General features: G+C 43.3%; 1 protein-coding gene across 1 annotated transcript in view; it reads right to left on the bottom strand.

The window, feature by feature from the left end:
* LOC144798065 (uncharacterized) overlaps positions 1–13020 on the bottom strand; it is a 104176-nt gene that overhangs the window by 62934 nt on the left and 28222 nt on the right. Inside the window, exon 4 of the mRNA XM_078668838.1 lies at positions 7494–7621. Coding sequence (XP_078524964.1) covers positions 7494–7621 — 128 coding nt within the window. The remainder of the gene's footprint in view (positions 1–7493; positions 7622–13020) is intronic.

The raw sequence follows: 13020 nt of genomic DNA, 5'->3' as shown, positions 1-13020 counted from the left end.
TCTAGATGGCACGAAAGTGATGTCTAGTAAGTTGCCGCCCAGCAAATAACGGCGTGGGGCGCCGCGGGGGTGAGTGAGTCCAGTAGGCACCACAGCTATTCTTACCGGCATTGCAGAATTACTGCTGGGGACAATGCCTGTGCTGTAGCAGGGTCACAGCAGAAACAAAAAGGATTCTGTTGAAGATGTTGTTGGTTTTCAATTTGAAAACAGTTCTGGTGTCAACTGCTATGGTAATGTAGTGGTTAATGTTTTGTTTTCTCTAGAAAATGTAAAAGAGGGGGAGGCAGTCCAAAGTTCCGTTAAAAGGGCAAAGGAAAGGATCGGTGGTTTGAACTATCACTTCAAAAGGGGAGGGGGTGCAACAATTTTTCCTACCGGGTCACACTGTGCTTTCACCGGAACTGAGGTCTGCAGGATTCTAGTAATTCAAAGTGAGGCTGGCGCCAGCATGGGAGCGCCGACGTCCCGCGGATACAGTTTCATCACTCCACGGGCGATCATGGCAGTCATTCCCCATCGGGGGTCGGAGACTCCCGCGGCTCCTGTAGAATCTTCAAGGTCGTGGAGGACTACGGTGGTGGAGTCAACCAGTGACCGGGCCATTTCTTCATGCTGGGCCCGCTCTTGCCAGGTCGATCGCCATTTTGAGAGTTCGGCAGCTACCGGCGATCGCGGGGTCACATGAGCGGACGGGCTCCACCCTGCCGGGCGAGACGTTGCAGCATCGCCACAGTGGACGAACCCTTTTCGGGGCGCCTGGAGCGCTGAGGGTGCAGCTGGGAAGCCTTCACCTGAGGAGGCGGGAGAGGCCTGTTCGCACCGTCTCTCCCTCCCAGTGCACCCCACGGCGCCCCGCTTGACATTTGTTATGGCCGGTGGCGATGAGGACGGGGGGGGGGGTCGGAGGCATGTGCAAGACATCCCCCCCAGTGTTGTCAAAGCCATTTTTGAAGAAAGAAGTGGTGCCTGGCGTGTTGCCGCTGCTATTACGAAGGAGAAAAGAAAAAATGTCCCGTCCGTCTTTGGGCCGGGCTTCCGGTGGATGTCGGCCGGACGCCCCTGGCTCTGGCCCCATGAACGGGTTCCTTGGTTTATCGGCTGCAGCCGGATCCCGTCGGCCTCGGCCCCCCGACCGTTGGTGGCCGGACCGGAAGAGCATGTGGCGGGACTACCTGAAACTCTCAAGGGCCACCGCGGCCGGACTGGGAGAGAGAGGGGAGGGTCGAGGAGACATTCCCCCCCCCTGCAACTCTTCAGCGTTGTAAAGGCAATCCCCTGGCCGGGTCCCGCTGGCCTCGGCCTCTCCTCCGGCTACACCCTACGTTAGGATCTCCTGGCCGAGGCGTGGCAGCAGGACCCGCCTTATATGGGCTGCTCCCGGCTGGGCGTAGCCGCAACCCTGCCCCACCTTGGAAGTTTCCAGAGTGGGGGCGGATGTTCTACTGACTTGCATTTTCCCTAGTCTATCGATTTTTTTGGCGTGGCAGGCGGTGGGACAGCGAGGGGTGATTTGGTTTCTCTTACTGTTTTTCTGGTCTCTCACCACTGGCATATTTCTAACGTTTTCTTGTTTCTAGGACATTAATAGGTTTTATCATTACGTTATGTTATCGTTTCTTTGTTCGTTGTTTAATAAAAGTTCATGTTCATCAGTGGCCTACTGATTTTCGTTTTCCTATTCTTTTCTTTCCAGGTTGTTTCATGCTAAAGTTTCTGTTAACAGGATACAGTGATCACTTCGTTATTATTGCATATGTCCTTTTCACTAGGGGTGCTCTCTGGTCGGGCCAGATGACGTATCTCTAGTAAATGGTCCGGGTGAAACAGGTGCATCAATCAGTGGGGAGTAGATAGGCATGACAGATTACAACGGGGGAGAAAGGTCCGCATTACGTACCCTTTCACTATTTGCAAAGATTTTCCTACGTATATTTGCAAACAGGGAATACCTCCAAAAAGAACCAATTCCCAAACAGTCAATGTTTGGGGAAACAATCAATCAATGAGGAACGAAGTAGGCACGACGTGTTAAAGGTTTGCGTTACCTACCCTTCACTATCTGCAAAGGGAGAGAGAATATTCCTATTCTTCCTCGTTTGCAGGCAGAGAAGATTCTTAAGAGAACCAACTTCGAACAATTCAATGGTCGATTCAAACAATCAACAAGGGGTACTGTGAACACAAATGAACGCCGCTTATGTACATACACATTGGTATTATCAACAGGTTGTTCCTAATGTTTCTATTTTAGGGAGGTCAAAAAGAGATCCCATTAGTGGCCTACTGATTTTGCTCGATTCCTTTTGTTTTTTTACACGATTTTTCGCTATCTGCAAAGACTAAACAGAGTATTGCGACTCTGTGCTTGTTTGTAAATAGAGAATGAACCAAAGAGAACAATCAATCAAATGGAGAGAGAAGCAGGCACGACGGATTACAACGGGGGCAAAGGCCTGCGTTAACTACCCTTCACTATCTGCAAAGAGAGAGTACTCCTAATAGAAATGAGGGGTGGGGGGCAGCATTCAAAGCAGATCAGTGTGCATAAACACGAAAAAGTTTTTACTTACCACGTACTTGACATTCGACAGCTTATGATATTTGCTATTAAAAAACCATTGAAATTCACTGAAAAAACCATAGGTTATAGACCATATATAGTTAGGAATTAGCATTTACAAAACCTTGAAAATTCACTGAAAAAACCATAGGTTATAGACCATATATAGTTAGGAATTAGCATTTAAAAAACCTTATTTTACTCACACAAAACCATTGAAATTCCATATATAGTTAGTTGCACTAACTATATATCGCGCACCCGCAATCCACTGCTGATCATGTCACATATTACATCATTCATGACATGGTCAGTGACATCACTGATGACATCACTGATGACATCTCAAATGACATCACTGATGACATCACTGATGACGTCTCATTTGACATCATTCTTGTGCTAATACGATAAACCTCTTCAGACTCTAATATAACCTTAGATACACTCAGTGTATACAGACACTCACACACTGCCACTCATCCATGGAGTTACTCACACACCCAGTCAGTCATGCAAAGAAACAATCTCACCTCCATTTCTTCAACTATACAGTTATACACACCTTACTTATTGAAACATATACTAACACATATTTACTCTCTTATACAATCCCTGATACAAGTTCACAATGATCGATACAACCACTCACTCATTCAGTGGCTCTCATGCACAGTTATTTATATATGCCAACTCTCACATGTACTGTGTTTTACATATGTACTTACTATGACATGTAGCATTGAGATATCCATTCACTCATCAATACACTCATGCACACAGTCAACTGCCCATGTAGCTGTTTCCACATGCACTCTTGAACTCATACACCTAGTGAATAAACTGCTCACACATCTATGCACAGAGTCACACACCTTCCAGCCACCCCCACACAAACTCAATCTCCCATAGAAATACTTGGGCAACCAATTAATAACACATATAGCCTCTCGTATAGCTAATGATCAACACATGCAGCAGTTTACATCACAACAGACATAATGATGCACAAATTAAGACAGTTTAGTCACTAACCCATGCATTCAGTGAGACACATTTAATCACTCACTCATACAGTCAGTCACGCACCTACTAAATCCTTCATCCAGACACTTATACATCCACTCATTCTTCAATATGTAAGACATATTTTAACTTTACAGAAACATACAGTCACTGGATGTTGTCATCAGTGATGTCATCAGTAATGTCATTTGAGATGTCATCAGTGATGTCATCAGTGATGTCACTGACCATGTCATGAATGATGTAATATGTGACATGATCAGCAGTGGATTGCGGGTGCGCGATATATAGTTAGTGCAACTAACTATATATGGAATTTCAATGGTTTTGTGTGAGTAAAATAAGGTTTTTTAAATGCTAATTCCTAACTATATATGGTCTATAACCTATGGTTTTTTCAGTGAATATATATATATATATATATATATATATATATATATACGAATTACAGATTAAAAATCCCCAATACTACACCATAGGGAGAACTCTGCCCTGGTGAAATAAGTGTGAAACGTTACCAGTGGCAACTAGTCACTTATAAATTTGCCTCCACCCTCTAGTTTCAGGGATCGAGGATATGCACATTTCCACTGTGTTGTAACTTTACATGTGAAAACGGTGAATAGCCAAAAGCAGTAAAGTTACTACAAAGTCTAAGAGTAAATGTGCACGTTTGCCGGTATTTCTACTTTTGTGAATAGGGATGATAGTCTTTTTTGACCTGTAATTATTGACAATTTCCTTGTGCCACATTTTTCTCAATTATCCCTATCCAGAGTAGAAACTAGGCAGGCATTCTTACGTCTCACAAACGGATCCTTTAGATGACACTCAACATAATATTGTAAGGACAAAATTAGCTGACATGAGAGCTTTCCATTCACAGGTTTGCTGTAATCAGGATCAGGGTATTTCACAATAAGTCCCTCAAAGCAAGATTCTGGTTACATTTCTGGATTAACCAGAGTGTTTAAATGATCTTCATTTCGATGAGGTTAAGTACATTTGTTTTACAGGGATATCTTGAATACCTGGAATGATCCAGTCTTTCTGGTTCTAGGTTGTATACCCCAAGATCTGAAGTATTTTTACAGCGAACTAGCAGTGTAACTGTTCTTTCTTCACTCCAAGAAAGAATTTGCCATGACATGTTTCGGTGAGAGGTTAGTGTCTGCCATTTTCTCCCACAGTCTCTGACCGAACAGAGTTGAAATGTTCAAACAAAGGTTACAATACTGTTTTTTCTAATGACTCATCCATGAAGTACGATATCAATATGTATACTTAATGGATGCTTTAGATGAAAATCTGTCATTCCAGGCACTTGCAACACAACACAGCGATGTAATGCATTACAATGCATCTCTGCATCATACTACAACATAACACCACAAAACACACATAGCTGCACTACAGCACAGCATGACACTGACAAACTACACAAGACTATAGTACACTGCACAAAAATATGATATAACACTGCAACACCACACTAACTTACGTATTCTGTACGCTATAGCAAAACTTTGGACTACAAGCCAAGACAACCTAACCTTATACAACTCTACTTCACACCACATAGTCCTTTGCAGTACCCTAGGGCCCAAAAACATCACACTACAACCCTACACTGTCAGGAAACGGGCTTTTTACATGTTCCCATCCCAGTTCTTGACCCTATTTGAGTACTAGTTGCTGTTTTTTCGACTCAGTGCACTTAGGCCTGTTAACCTGACCCCAGTGCCAGTGTACTGACCCATTATAAAAGATTTCTTGAATTGGATGACCCCAATTTGCAAGCACTAACTTACTTGTGAGTCCCTAGTATATGGTTCAGAGTGTGACAAAAGACAAGAAGGCTACCAGCCTCCCACTGCAGACTAGAAGGGTAGTGTTCACAATGCTAGTTTGACTATGGCATTGCCATTAATGGCAAAGCCACCCGTTCCCTTAATGATATATGTAATTCACCCCTAAGGAAGCCATATAGACCCCTATGGCAGGGAGCTGTAAATTGTTAAGCAAGACATATAAGTTTATATAGCCTTAGCAGCAAAACCCTTAAAGTTGTTGTTTTAATGAGGAAAGTTAGTCCAGCTAACTTCTGAATGGGACTACCTTACATCAAATTCAACTTGATGCCCAAATCGAAAATTAATGTCACTGTTAAAGTTAGGCAGCTTTTAAAAAGTTGACACTCTGTGCCCTAGATAGTCCAGTGGCTTTGTGCAGGCCCGGGCCAACAGACAGCTTTCTGCCCACCTGGGGAGACATGTGAACAATTCCAAGGCTTAAGCACAAAGGCAGTTGCCGCAGACTGAGGTGTCACCTCCTCTCCCAGAAAGGCCAACTGAGGTGTTAGCCCAAAAGGCAGGCTCAAAGGAAATGCCCCCTTTAAAGGGTGACAACACACCCGAGCAGGATGACTTTTGTTCCTGCAGACAAGTTGGAGGCAGGGACGGAGAGGAAAACACTGTCCTCAAACCTGTTTTCCTGTGGGCTTGACAGTGGCAAAAGTATTGCACACTGGGATTGCGAAATGCCACACATAACTTGAACTTTGTCTCAAAAAAGGAGTGGGCCTACAAGCCCATTGGATAGTGACCACGTTGTCCCCCCAGGCACTTTCCCAGGATAAAATAGGTACCCCTGGCATGCTAAACCTCAGTACACATTGGATTTGGAAAAATAACCCAACAAAGACTGTCCTCCTGCCCTTGGAATAGCACAAAGAGAGGATTCACTGTTGGAAGGACTGCACCTGCTGCACTTTGGACTAGTAAAATTTGGACTGTGCCTGCGGCTCCCGGCTTGGGAAAACATTGATCCCAGAGCCAGATTGAAGCAGTGACTCTAAGGGTTAGTTGGTTGGCCCCCTGGAACAGCACCATGGATACCAAAGTTGAGAAAGCCGAAACCGGCAAAGCAGTATCCTCTTCAGAGGAATCACCACTGACTGCTGTTGGGTGCTCCTAAAGACATCTCCGATGTAGCCAAAAGTTGCACTCGAGTCTGCTGGACCCAGGACTGCTATCAAAGGATTTCTTGCCTTAGAGGGACACTAGCCTCTACCAAGGATATTAGCAGTGATTGCTGTGTCGGGAGCACAGTAGCCCAGCCGCTGCTTGCCTTCGACTGTCACAAAGAGAATGCCATGGGACCTCACATGCAGTGGCCAAAGTTGCCCCACCTGACCCATGCACCAAGGAATCACCCACAGCTCACCCTTGTCGACTGCACAGCTCCAGGATGATATTTGAACATCTTTTCTGCCTGCATCCCCAGCTTAGGAACCACTTCATTGTTCTCTATGGTGGTTGTTTTCTAAAGGCAGGAACTGAACTGAAAAAGGGTCTGGTGGCCAGGTCATTGCCCAAAGTGACCTTAAGTCAGGCTGAAGTTGACAAACTAACTGTTTTAAACATTAAAAAAATTACAAACTTTTGTTGACCAGTTCTGTTTTGTGGTTGTATTGAAAGTTTTTTTTTGTTGTTTTCAAAATACATATCTCTGGAACCTCCAATGAAATTTGATGAACATGGATTCTAAAAATGTATAAAAATAAAAATATGTTCTATCTAGTATTGTTGTATCTCTTGTATGACTTTCTTATTCCATTGTTTGGTGCTCTTAAATGATTTACACTAAGTTCCTTTGTCTAGCTTTGCTGCTCGAAGCCCCAGATACCCAGGGTTGAACAAAGGTGATACAAACAAGCTTCACTGGACCCAAGACAGTTTTTGTGACTGTATTCCATGATAAGGCTTCTACTGCCATATCATATAATACTCTGAAATTCTCACATAAATAATATATCATACCATGAGACAACCACATTTTAAATGAAGCACATTGCCTTTTATTCCCTAGAATGCCCGGTAAAGCAATGGAGAATCACAGTTACCTTTTTTCGATGTTCCAGGATTTTACAGCATGACAAGATGTTCTCATTTGAATTTGCAGAAGCAGATGTATGCAAAAAAGCCATAAGGATATTTATGTCCATGTGCCGGATAGATTCCATCAGTCGAACTGTAATGACAACCCAGAGAAACAGACACATGTACAAATAATGCCCAAACAGAGGTTACTTGACATTTTTTAGAAGTTTAGAAAAAAGTGTCACAAGATATTTTTAACTTGCAGCAAAATTTGCATGAAATACTAAAGAAAGGAGACTTGTCCAAGATGCATTGGTGCTTGTGCAAATTATGTTTCATGTTATTTTCTTACAGATTGATTATATCTGGAATTCAGCGGTAGGTCTTGCCACATTGAGATTGACACATTGTGTTCATTTTAGACTTTTACTCCACCTGCTGGGATCGTAATTGGTTTTTGTACCTCATTCCACATGCTTACCGGCACTTTGTTTTAGCTTGCTAATCAGGGTGGCAGCTGTTGTGATCTTCCCTCCCCGCCCCGTTCCGCCGTGGCTTGTGCCGTTTGTTGCGGAGGGCTTAAGGACCGTACATACCTGACTAGCACTTGTGGGTTGGGAACAGCTGATGTGTGCGCGAGACGCCTAGCTCACGGCTATTTAAGCAGCATGCCAGAGCGGATGCACAGAGGGCGCGCCGCTGGCACGCCAAAAGGAAAGCCGTCTGCGCCTAGATCGGGCCCAGGGCCACCCCCCATGTCCGTTCCCTACTGATCTTGGGCCCAAGTTTAAAATATACAAGAGATACTCTTGTAAGTCTTAACCACCAGATGAAGGATTCCTGTCCGCAACTCGATCCTTTGAAAGAGCCTAAGGTGTGCCCTCTGTGTGACATGAAGTTCCTCTTCACCAAAACAAAATGCAGCTTTAACTCGCATCAAGTCCTTTACCCGCAAACAGTTTTGCAAAAGTCCCTCTAGGGCCTACTCCTGAATACATGCTCTTTAATTAAACACAACATTGAATTCGCCGAGCTGCTGGAAGCTCACAATATAGATATGGCATTTGTCACGGAGACATGGGCAGATGGAACATCTGATCCGGAGCTATCATTAGCCATTCCCCAAGGATACTTATTAATCAAGAATGACAGACAGTATAAGCGGGGAGGGGAAATAGCGATTATTATCAAGGACACCTTGTCGATGAAAAGCTCTACTTCAGGAAGCGGTCCTGATTGTGAACTGCTTTCATTTGGAATCACCATCAGTGAAAACTATATATTTAACGGCATACTGCTGTATAGACCACCAGGGGCTAAGAACAAGTTTGTAGAGACAAAAGGTCATATCATCGAGTCTAGTGTTGACTTTCAGGAATTTTCTATCTTAGGCGACTTCAACTACCATTTAGAAAATATAAATGACCAATATACAATCTCGCTTCTAGAGCTGATGGCCAGTGTCTTGATGGAACAACTGATCAAGCATCCTACCCACGAGGATGGACACACCCTAGATGGAATATTCATATCTAATCCTCAATTGAAAAGTGCAGTAGAGGTTGCCAATCCCATGTTCTGATCATAAGGCCATTCGGTTGGTACTTATCTCGTCCCATCATCTTACTCGTCCTCATTCTGCTCTTAGGACTTTTAAAGGGAGATATTGGAAGGAAATCAGCACACAGCAGCTGCAATTAACATTAGCTGCCTCTAAACCGACACTAAGTAAATCCACCTATATTTTTACTAATTGGATAGCAACCGCAGTAAATACTTTAGCTCCAGAAAAAACATTTACTAGCAAATGGTTGAAGAAATCCGAACCTTGGTCTGTGACTCACTGCGCATCCAGAAGCAACTATGCAGACAAGCTGAAAGGCGCTGGAGAAAAACGTATACGGAAGCCAAAAAAATGGTTTATACACAGTCACTGACCGAATATAAAAAGATGATTCTGGAGAAAAAAAACAGCTATTTCTCTGATAAATTGAGCAGGCAGGCAACTCAAGTAAATTACTTTTCTCAATTTTAAAGGAATTAGTGATACTTCCCACCCCAATAGCACTGAATAGCAATGTTACTGTCTGCAATCAACTCGGAGATTCCTTTAGAGACAAGGTGCTTTCTATCTATGATATCTTCAGTGGAAAATGCAATGAGCATCAAGTGAATCAACACTCTTCACCTACGCGACATCCTGGCCATGGCTTGAATGCTTTTATCGACCCAAATGTAGAACAGGTTTCGCAGATAGTCAGATTGGTGAAAGCAGTGGCTCCATCCGACCCCTGACCCCCTAAAATATTCCAACAGGCAGCTGATGAGATCAGCGAGCAACTCTGTCTGATTTTCAACGAGATCCTTATGTCCAGCATTTTCCCAGAGGCTTGGAAGAAGGTCTCCATCCTCCCCCTGCTAAAAAAACCTAGACACCAGCGATCACAATAATTATCGACCCATAGCAAGGATTCTGTTCCCAGCTAAAGTTTTGGAAAAAATAATAAATCTTCAACTTACGGCCTTTGTTTCCTCAGAAAATCTGCTGGACTCTTCACGATACGGCTTCCGGCGAGGGCATGGAATGGAGACGGCCTTGGTCATGGCAGCAGAGGAGCTTCGCTCTATGCTGGTTTCCGGTGCAAAGGCCGCCTTGATCCTTTTGGATCTTTCAGCGGCCTTTGACACCGTGAACCATGACATCCTCATTCTAAGGCTTTAGAAGTTGGGAGTGTCAACCTTAGCACTAAGCGTAATCAAATCCTACCTTAACAATAGGCGACAGTAGGTTCAGAATGATGATTCTTGTTCAAAAAATGTTTTCACTTCCTTGTGGGGTACCGCAGGGCTCATCTTTAAGCCCTAAGCTGTTCAATCAGTATGTCACCCCCCCTAGCTGACGTCATCAGGCAGTTTGGCTTCTCGCTAGTGTCCTATGCCGATGATACCCAGATTGTAGTATCCATCTCAGGCAATCTGGAAGAAACGGCAGCCAGCTTTAATCAGTGTATGACCTGCATGGATCACTGGATGCGGGCAAAGTGCCTCAAGCTTAATGGAAGTAAAACAGAGGTGCTTCTGCTGGGCTCAGACTCCACCATTTGATCTCAGAAATGGTGGCCCCCAGCTATGGAATACTTCCGACCCCAGTGCGTAAAGCTAAAAATCTAGGCTTCATCTTCGATGACCGTCTCACCTTCCAACATCAAACCAAGGTCGCCTCTCAGGTACATTTAAATCTAAAACTAATTCAGAAGGTGAAACCTTGTATTACCCCACCTGCAGTAAAAACATTGGTAACAACTTTGGCATTGGCCAGACTGGACTATGGAAACGCCCTTTATCTGGGCCTTCAGGAACAGCACTTGCTTAAACTGCAGCGTCAAGTCAAAATTGTCAGAACAGAAGTTAAGTAGTGTAAGGGGTAACAGATGCAGTGAGATAAAGCAGCATTAGACAATGTGCAGGTAGGTGTGGCTCCCCGAGGGCCCTGTATATCCAGGTTGACAAATGACAAGTATTTCATTAAGAAGAAAGCAATGATTAGGTCAGGTGGGGGGACAGTAGGTCCTGTCTAAGAAATAAACACCAGGTCACTTGACATAATATATCCGCTTAACCTGACCCACCACCAGTAGGTACCAAAAAAATGGGGCGAGGCCTAAAAGGTGAAAACATGTATGTGGAAAGGGGACCAAATGATATAGCAAAATAATGGTGGAATTATTTGCTCACTTCTAATAAATATTGATAATCAACTCCAAGGATCTACTTAAAAGCTTCCCATCATACATTTCATGTATCAACATTTTCTAAACTCAAAACCTAAATTGAGATACAAAGCTAAATGTTTGGTATTTTGCATCATTGCTCTATAGGTTGTCTCATATTTCATATTTATTCAAATGTATCAGCGACAGCTTAGTTTATCTGCATGTTAAACTATATTTCGAGCATTTGCATAGTGCACATTTTGCCTTTGGATTTGTCCTATGGTGCTGTCCGCAATCTGGTGGCTTTCCACGTGATGCAAGTGTTAACAAAGCAGATCAGCCTCTGCTTTGCTTCATGGAGTAAAGATGTGGTATTGGTATTGTGGGCTGGTCAACTTTGGGTGAACTGGATAGTTAAGGGTTAAGGCTGTATGTGTTCACCAACAGCGCATACATTCTCCAAATAGCTAAGTATAGGTGTGCATGTGCTTCGGTGTATGTGCTGTGTGTGTAGTGTTTGTAATGTTGGTGCTTTTGGTTGTATAGTGTATCTGAATCTGTGTTCAATGTATGCTAATGTTTTCTGTTGGAGGAGCTACTGTGATAGCCATCATACTGCATGCCTGCAGTGTGTGGCATGCTGAATATGTGGGTGGTGTTCTATTTAATATGTTGTGGAACTCTGTGAGTTTCGTAATCAGTAGGGCTACTGTAACTCACATGCTGGCCAGCTAAATTACATATCTTGTCTGTGTTGAGTTTGTGAAACATGTTCCGTCTTATGTGTTCTGTTGGAGTTGTGTGGCGTTTCCTAAGTGCAGTTGAGACCCCCATGATAACTGATCATAGATTCATCTTGAATGTGTTGAATTTATGTGATAGAGTGCTTGATTTTATTTTGGAGCATTCTGTGGGAGAAAGGCAGACTGTCTTGCTCAGGTTTGGTTATTTCGTGTATCCTACTTCTATGTAAATCTAACTGCTTGAACTACACCTTGCACGTGAGGAAGCCTACGGAGGGAAATGTACAGAGAATTAGCACTCCCAACAAAGCTTCCATAACTATGCAGACGTAATAAAAGTGCCTCTCATGATAAATTCTAGAGCTGTCACTCTCCATTTTTATAATGAGACTCCTCAAATGTTATGCTGTGTTAAAGCCCCCGGCATACAAGACAGCATATCCAGGAGCTCTCTAACCTATCCAAAAGGACACCAATGGCATTTGCTAATCACAAAGAGCCTTTGATCAGAAATTTGGGTTAGTTTGAGGGCACAAGTATCTCTAGATTGAATGTCAATTTCGATTACAGAGTCCCATATGTCTGCACAAACTGAAGAAAGTGGCTCCTCAGATGGTCCTCCGTTCATGCCCCAAGTTGCTGATGATTGAAATTATAACATTAAAAACAATATAATAACATAGTATAAACTAACATAACATAACATAACTTATTAATCTACTAGAATTTAAAAGCCATGTTTGCTTGAAAACTAATCAGTTTAAAGATGGATACAAAAATGTCCTGAAACTCGGTAGCTACACGTTTCACTGCCAGTCCTGTAATGCTCCTGGTGAAAAGGCCCTCCAACTTGGTTCTCCCTATTCCCCCAATTGTATAGTTGTTGCCTGCCTTTCTCTCTTTGCAAAATGTGAATATTTGAGTCAGGATGGGTGATGGGGGACCATGCATGGTCAATTCAACTCATCTATGTTAGACTTCAGATACAGCTGAACAATTGTTCATGTTATGTGACCATACGTGTGAATTTATGATAAGGTTTTTTTTTTACTCAGGAATGGTGCAGCTGTTTGTGACTTTTGTATCAAATATAA

The sequence above is a fragment of the Lissotriton helveticus genome, chromosome 12, assembly GCF_964261635.1.
Source record: "Lissotriton helveticus chromosome 12, aLisHel1.1, whole genome shotgun sequence".
Lineage (NCBI taxonomy): Eukaryota > Metazoa > Chordata > Amphibia > Caudata > Salamandridae > Lissotriton > Lissotriton helveticus.
The sequence above is the reverse complement of the archived record's forward strand: the minus strand, read 5'-3'. Positions and strand labels throughout refer to the sequence as shown.